Source organism: Nicotiana attenuata, unplaced genomic scaffold, assembly GCF_001879085.1.
Source record: "Nicotiana attenuata strain UT unplaced genomic scaffold, NIATTr2, whole genome shotgun sequence".
Taxonomy (NCBI): Eukaryota; Viridiplantae; Streptophyta; class Magnoliopsida; order Solanales; family Solanaceae; genus Nicotiana; species Nicotiana attenuata.
Window position 1 is genome coordinate 1,111 of NW_017679331.1, and position 8,642 is coordinate 9,752.

Consider the following 8,642-nt stretch of genomic DNA (forward strand, 5'->3'; position numbering starts at 1 on the left):
TTAGACCCTAGACCCAATAGCCAACAATGCTCAAACCTTAAAAAACAAAACAGATGTAACCACTTGGTTCGAACCCGCAACGTCTCACTAGTATTCATTTTAGGCAATTTACCGTCTGAGCTGAGTATTCGTGTGAGAAGTTTCAATTTATTAACTAGTTATGTCGTTTTTGCTACTAATCAAATACTCTATATTTAGCAAAATTTTCCGACGAATCGGTGTCAGATGACACCGCTTAAGCTAAGGTGGCTCCGCCCCTGACTCTTCCTATTCGCAGAAGCAGCTGCAGTTTTGCTTTCATTGCTGAAACAAGTTCTTTTAAGCACAAAGACTAATGCTTTCCTTATTTCTAGAGCCATAGGATATATTATTAGAACAATAGCGTTCATAAAAAGCTGTCATTGTGTTACCCTCTTGTAGGAGAGTGATTGCTTAGTGTTTTGCTAATGTTCAATTTCTCTTGGTCCAAAAGTACTAAAGGTAAATGAATTAGCATCCATATCAAATTAAAAGTAATGCATTTGCACAAATAAAAAGCAAGCATTAAGCCACAATCAACACACCAGAAGCTCAAACGAGTAGCTGTGAAATAAATGCATTGGTAACCTGCATGAATATATTAATCGACTTATAGTGAAGAACAAATGTTAAAACAATGATTGAGAAGTAAAATAAAACAATTAAAATATGGAATAGTTTACTGAATTTGAATTCTTCAACGGGGAGCTAGTTGTATAAAATTAAATTGAGACCACGAGAGTAAATTAAAGAAGAAGATAGCATACCTATCGGAGTGGATAATTTCTTTGGCGAGGAAAATAACGGGCTCAATTTCTTTGAGTATCTGAGTTTCTCGTTCTTTCCATTTTCTATAGTCCGGGTCGGGCCACCTCGGGTACTTGGGCGGGTCCTTGGTCCTTAGCACGGTGGTAGTATTTTCCTCATTGGATGCAGCGTCATCGTAGGGCTGAGCCGATTCGGAAGCAGCTGAAAAAAGCCTTGGAGCAAGTAATACGAAGCTAGGACTCTGGAGACGTTGATTGCAGAAGCGGAGCCGGAGAAGAGGGAACCCTCTGAGGAGCAGCGGAGCAGCCATTGTTAGCGTTTCTGTGAGTGATCAGTAGTTTTGACTATGACCCAAAAGTAGAGGAAAAAACCAACATAGTCCCTTAAGTATGGGTATTGAAGAATTTTGGTCCTTTACAAATATCCTACTGAACATAGACATTCTTTATATTTGCAAAAGTGGACAGTTTAGGCCAAAGATTTAAAAGACTTCCTATAGCTAAGGAGAAAGTAGCAACTTCTATAATTGAGAGACGAAGCATTAAATTATTATGTTATTTCTTTTTGTTTATTCTTTGTGTGTGAGTGTGCTAGTTTAATATCCACACTATTTCTCAATACTGACTGAGCATATCTAGCATGTTAGTGACCATATCATATGTGAAATAAGACTTATTCTAGAAAAATATGCTTGTAATTAATAGCAGGTTTATATACATAGTATGTTATGATTGAGTATGATAAATGAGGAAGAAGGTGTAGCGATGAGCATGAAGTTTTGGCTGGCTTCAATATGCTTTCTAATTCTTTGAGCATTACTTTAATCATTCTGATTCTTATTATTCTATACAAGTAGTCTGCCGGTCCTTGGTTTGGTCTTGATGATGCACTATAATGCCTCAATTCTAGGGGCAGGAAGGAACTGAGCGCACCAGCGAATAAAGACAACCTAAAACAAAAAATGGAAGTCTAAGCCTTTACAGCTGAAACTGACATAAAAAATACTTCACATGTATTCTCCGCCGGAGTTCAGACCTTAATGTTTGGCCATAATACTATATTTTTAGTACATTACTCGCCTTACATGTTATCAGTTTAATGGTTAATTGTGCTACATTTAAGCTAAATTATGTTGTTTTATGTGTAGGAGCATCGAAAGACAAAGACGAGTAGAAGGCCGCACGAAAAAAGAAAAAAATACAAGAAAAGAGCACAAAAGCACGAAGTGCCCAAACCTGGCGCCAGGCCAAGAGTCGCCAGCTCTATAGCATGCTGCTCCTCGCTATAGACCTCGCGCCACCTGGCTTAAGGCGAGCTCAACCTGGCATTACACCAGGCATCACCTGGCTTATGGCGCGCTACAGACCAGGCTTCGCCTGGTTTATAGCCTGGTCCCCCTGTATGCGAACAAATTATTTCTACTAAAATTTTGAACTTGGAGACTTCTATCCTAGCCTATAAATACTCCCTAAACATGTCTAAGAGGGTGATTGGATATTTTTTATAGGGGAAATTTGACCTAAGGGGGCAAGGACACGCTAGGAGTAAGGCCGATAATTCTTATAAGAGTTTTTCTTTTCTTCTTCCAATTTTTCATTATTGGTTACAAATTTGTGTATTGTATTTTTAAATACTATTATGAATAGCTAATTTATTTCCTAGGATTTTGATAGAACCTTTTGTCAGATAAATTCTTATTTTGTTTTTATCTAATTGAGCAGTTATTTCTCTATTTGTTCAACTACGTCCTTATTATTGTTGATTGAATGATCATCAATTGTGTCACGACCCGGATTTTCCACCCTCGGGAGTCGTGATGGCGCCTACTCGTAGAAGCTAGGCAAGCCACAGTCTTAGAAATCATTAACTCTTTTTGTTTTTAATTCCCTTTTTAACCAATTAAATTTACCGGAAATAAACAAATAAAATACAGCGAAATATGAAATTTAGCGGAAGTCTTAAATAAAATATAAAACCAAAATATCCTGAAGACTAACACATGCCTCTAACCAGAACCTGGTGTCACAACATCCACGGACTGTCTAAGATTACTACGAATAAGTGTTTGAAAGAAAAAAACATAGTCTGTCTCGAGTACAAATGACAACAGAACATAAAAACTGAAAGAAGAGACACCGGGCCTGCGAACGCCAGCAGGGCTACCTCGGAGTCTCGGACTGAAGGATAGCTCCCAATCTACTCCTGATGACCAAATGCTACTCCGGGACCTGGATCTGTGCAAAAGAGCACAGAGTGTAGTATCAGCACAACCGACCCCATGTGTTGGTAAGTGCCTAGCCTAACCTCGGCGAAGTAGTGACGAGGCTAGACCAGTACCACATAAACCTGTGCAATTATATAATATACAGCGGAAACAAAGCAGAAATAAACAAGTAAGGATGGGAGGGGGAAACATATTGCGGGGAGATAACAGTTCCGAATAAAGCATCAAGTAAGGAAATGAACAACATAACTACAATGTCAACAAGAAGCAGAAATCAAATAAGTGCACGGCATCACCCTTCGTGCTTTTACTCTCGTCCTCACCAAGCAATGTTATAATGAAAACGTGCACGGCATCACCCTTCGTGCTTTTACTCTCTTTACTCACCAAAGCAATTAGAATAATAAAATGTGCACGGTATCACCCATCGTGCTTTTACTCTCTTTCTTCACATATATTCAATTGAATTGGCACATAATGGTACATTGTGCGGCACGACATCACCCTTCGTGCTTTACACTCTTTCCTCACAATAGCAAACAATGCACGACATCACCCTTCGTGCTTTAACACTCTTCCTCACCCAAACAACAATCACAAACAAGGGCAAGGGAAATAAACAAGAACAAATAGGAATCCCGGCAAGGGAACAACAATTAAATAATTAAATCCCGGCAAGGGAACAGCGGTGAAATAATTAAATCCCGGCAAGGGAACATTCTAATAACTCTTTCTCTGTCTTTCAATTTTACTTCATAACTTGCTTTACCACTTGAGCCAATGCTCCAAAGGGTTCAATCATCTCATATACTTTCACAATTCATAATATAACTCGAGTTAATGCTCCAAGATGTTCAAAAGGACTCAATTCCTTCCACAAACCTTTCACAACAACTAGAAATCATCACCAAGGCATGAAGAATACAATGAAATCAAGATATTCACAATATAAAGACTCACGGTCATGCTAGACACCGACGCATAGATACTCGTCACCATGCCTATACGTCGTACACGACTAATACCACATAGCAAATAGGACTCAACTCCTAATCCCTCAAGCTAAGGTTAGACCAAACAATTACCTCGATGCCTTGAACACAACTCAAGTCTCAATTATAGCTTTACCCCTTGATTCCACCGCCAATTCGCTCGTATCTAATCACAAATTACTTAATTACATCAATAAACACTAAATGAATCAACCCCAATGCATGAAAATGAGTTTTCCAAAGTTTTACCCAAAAAGTCAAAAATTGCCCCCCGGGCCACGTGGTCAAAACCCGAGGTTCGAACCAAAATCCGATNTCGTATCTAATCACAAATTACTTAATTACATCAATAAACACTAAATGAATCAACCCCAATGCATGAAAATGAGTTTTTCCAAAGTTTTACCCAAAAAGTCAAAAATCTCCGCCGGGCCCACGTGGTCAAAACCCGAGGTTTGAACCAAAACCCGATTACCCATTCCCCCACGAACTCAAATATATAATTTGTTTTGAAATCTGACCTCAAATTGAGGTTCAAATCCCCAATTTTTGAAAAACCTAGGTTCTACCCAAAATACCCAATTTCCCCCATTAAAATCTTTGATTTTAAGTTGAAATCATGTTATAAGATGTTAAGGAGTGAAGAAAATAAGTTAGAAATCACTTACCAACGTTTTGGAGAAGAAGGGTTGTTTGAAAAACCGCCTCTTATGTCTTTAGGGTTTTGAAAAGTGAAAAATGACTGAAAATCCCGTTTATTTGTACCCCTCTGAGACCCCCTGTGCGGACCACATTAAATGGACCGCGGCCGCACAGGCTTACCTGAAGACCTGCAGTTCAGCACCCTGAGCGGACCGCACAAAGCTGACTGCGTCCGCACAGCCTTCACCGCGCCCGGCGCAAAGGCGATCGCGGCCGCTGGCCCCTCCGGTCGCACGCGATTTCTCGCTGACCGCGTTAGAGGGTTCAGAGACCTACAACTCCTGAACCAGCAACATCTGATTTTCTAAGCCCAAGGCATCCCGGAACCCACTCGAAACTCAACCGAGCCCTTGGGGCTCCAAACCAAATATGCACACAACCTCAACATCCTACGGACTTATTCGTGCGATCAAATTGCCAAAGTAACATCATAAACATTGAATTAAACCTCCAAATCCATGAGTTCTTTCAAACTTCAAAATATCAAATTTTCCAATTTAGGTCCGAATCACGTCAAACGACGCCCGTTCTCAACCAAATTTCACAGGAAGGACATAAAACATATATAAGACCTGTACTGGGCGCCGGAACCAAAATACGGGCCTGATACCATCGCTTTCTAATCAGATTTCATTTCCAATTTCCTTAAACCATTTCAGCAAACAATTTTACAAAAAAATTCATTTCTCGGGCTTGGGACCTCGAAATTCGATTCCGGGCATACGCCCACGTCCTATATTTTCCTACGGACCCTCGGGGACTGTTAAATCACGGGTCCGGGTTACCCAAACGTTGACCAAGGTAAAATTTATTCATTTTAACATCAAAACTTAGCATTTTTCACAGAATTTCATATTTAAGCTTTCCGGCTACGCGTCCGGACTGCGCGCGCAAATCGAGGCGACTCTAAATGAGGTTTTTAAGGCCTCGGAGACAGAAAATTCAATTAAAAATAGGTGATGACCCCTTTGGGTCGTCACATTCTCCACCTCTAAAACAACTGTTCGTTCTCGAACGGACAGAAGAAAGAAGTACCTGAGTCGAGGGAAAGATGAGGATAACGGCTTCGCATATCGGACTCGGACTTCCAGGTCGATGCCTCAGGAGGCTGACCTCACCACTGAACACGAACAGAAGGGAAACTCTTCGACCTCAACTGACGAACCTGCCGATCTAGAATAGCCACCAGCTCCTTCTCATAAGACAAGTCCTTGTCCAACTGGACAGTGCTGAAATTTACACGTCGGCTGGGTCGCCGTGATACCTCCGAAGCATGGATACGTGAAACACTGGATGCACGGCTGATAAGCTCGGCGGCAAGGCAAGTCTATAAGCCACCTCTCCCACTCGATCAAGAATCTCAAACGGGCCAATGAACCTAGGGCTAAGCTTGCCCTTCTTCCCAAATCTCATCACGCCCTTCATAGGCGACACTCGCAGCAATACCCACTCACTGACCATGAATGCCACATCTCGAACCTTGCGGTCTGCATATCTCTTTTGCCTGGACTGAGCTGAACGAAGTCTGCATATCTCTTTTGCCTGGACTGAGCTGAACGAAGTCTATCCTGAATGATCCTGACCTTGTCCAAGGCCTCCTGAACCATATCCGTACCCAACAACCGAGCCACTCCCGGCTCAAACCATCCGACCGGAGATCGACACCGCCTACCATATAAGGCCTCGTAAGGAGACATCTGGATGCTCGACTGGTAGCTGTTGTTGTAGGCAAACTCTGCTAAAGGCAAAAACTAATCCCACGAGCCTCCAAAGTCAATAACACAAGCTCGGAGCATGTCCTCCAAAATCTGAATAGTCCGCTCCGACTGACCGTCCGTCTGGGGATGAAATGATGTGCTCAACTCAACTCGTGTGCCCAACTCTCGCTGAACTGCTCTACAGAAGCGCGAGGTAAACTGCGTACCCCGTTCCGAAATGATAGATATGGGCACACCATGAAGACAAACAATCTCCCGAATGAATGAAATGCGCTGACTTGGTCAGCCTATCAACAATAATCCAAATTGCATCGAACTTCTCCGAGTCAGCGGAAGTCCAGTAACAAAGTCCATAGTGATCCGCTCCCACTTCCACTCGGGAATCTCAATCCTCTAAAATAAACCACCAGGCCTCTGATGCTCATACTTAACCTGCTGACAATTCAAACAACGAGCCATATATGCTACGATATCCTTCTTCGTTCTATGCCACCAATAGTGCTGCTGCAAATCCTGATACATCTTCGCGCCGCCCGGATGAATAGAGTACCGACGTGCTATGGGCCTCCTCCAAAATCAACTCTCGGAGCCCATCCACATTAGGCACATATACTCGACCCTGCAATCTCAGAACTCCATCATCATCTAAGGCAACCTGCCTGGCACCTCCGCGCTGCACAGTGTCTCTAAGGACATACAAATGGGGATCATCATATTGCCGATCACGGATACGCTCCAGTAATGAAGAACGAGTGACCGTGCAAGCTAACACACGACTGGGCTCGGAAACATCCAGTCTCACGAACCGATTGGCCAAAGCCTGAACATCCAAAGCAAGCGGCCTCTCACCAACCGGAATGTAAGAAAGACTGCCCATACTGGCTGACTTCCTACTCAAAGCATAGGCCACCACATTGGCCTTTCCCGGATGATATAAAATGGTGATATCATAATCCTTCAACAACTCCAACCACCTCCTCTGCCCAAATTCAATTCCTTTTGCTTGAAAAAATACTGAAGACTCTTGTGATCCGTGAACACCTCACATGCCACGCCATACAGATAATGCCTCCAAATCTTCAATGCGTGAACTATGGCTGCCAACTCCAAATCATGAACTGGATAGTTCTTCTCATGAATCTTCAACTGCCTCGAAGCATAGGCAATGACTTTGCCATCCTGCATCAACACTGCTCCAAGCCCAATACAGGAAGCATCACAATAGACTATATAAGGCCCTGAACCTGTGGGCAAAACTAACACCGGTGTCGTAGTCAGAGCTATCTTGAGCTTTTGAAAGCTCGCCTCACACTCATCCGACCATCTGAACTGGGCACCCTTCTGGGTCAATCTGGTCATCGGGGCTGCAATAGATGAAAACCCCTCCACGAACCGAAGATAGTAGCCTGCCAACCCCAAGAAACTCCGAATCTCTGTAGCTGATGCTGGTATAGGCCAGTTCTTGACTGCCTCAATCTTCTTTGTGTCCACCTGGATACCCTCTGCTGATACGACATGACCCAGAAATGCAACTGAACTCAACCAGAATTCACACTTCGAGAACTTAGCATATAACCGACTATCCCTCAGAGTCTGGGGAACCACTCTAAGGTGTTGCTCGTGCTCCTCCTGGCTACGAGAATATATCAATATCTCATCAATGAAGACTATTACGAACGAGTCCAAATAAGGCCTGGACACTCGGTTCATCAAGTCCATGAAAGCTGCTGGGGCATTTGTCAACCCGAATGACATAACCAAGAACCCATAATGCCCGTAGCGAGTGCAGAAAGCTGTCTTAGGAACATCGGATGCCCTAATCCTCAACTGATGGTAGCTAGATCGCAAGTCAATCTTTGAAAATACCCTGGCACCCTGAGGCTGGTCGAACAAATCATCAATCCTCGGCAGCGGATACTTATTCTTGACTGTAACCTTGTTCATTTGCCGGTAATCAATACACATTCTCATTGACCCATCCTTCTTCTTGACAAATAACACCGGCGCACCCCAAGGCGAAACACTAGGTCTAATGAAACCCTTCTCAAGCAAATCCTGCAACTGTTCCTTTAACTCTTTCAACTCGGGCGGCGCCATACAATATGGCGAGATAGAAATAGGCTGAGTGCCCGGAGCTAAATCAATGCAGAAATCAATACCCTTGTCGGGTGGCATACCTGGCAGGTCTGAAGGGAAAACATCAGGAAACTCACAAACAAC

General features: G+C 43.0%; 1 protein-coding gene across 1 annotated transcript; it reads right to left on the reverse strand.

The window, feature by feature from the left end:
* Window positions 1-785: 785 nt before the first annotated feature.
* Window positions 786-1,096, reverse strand: LOC109221743 (the record flags this gene model as incomplete). The annotated part of the gene is made up of 1 exon (XM_019386195.1): window positions 786-1,096. A coding segment is annotated over exon 1 (311 nt), but the record flags the coding sequence as incomplete, so codon positions are not given.
* Window positions 1,097-8,642: the final 7,546 nt, after the last annotated feature.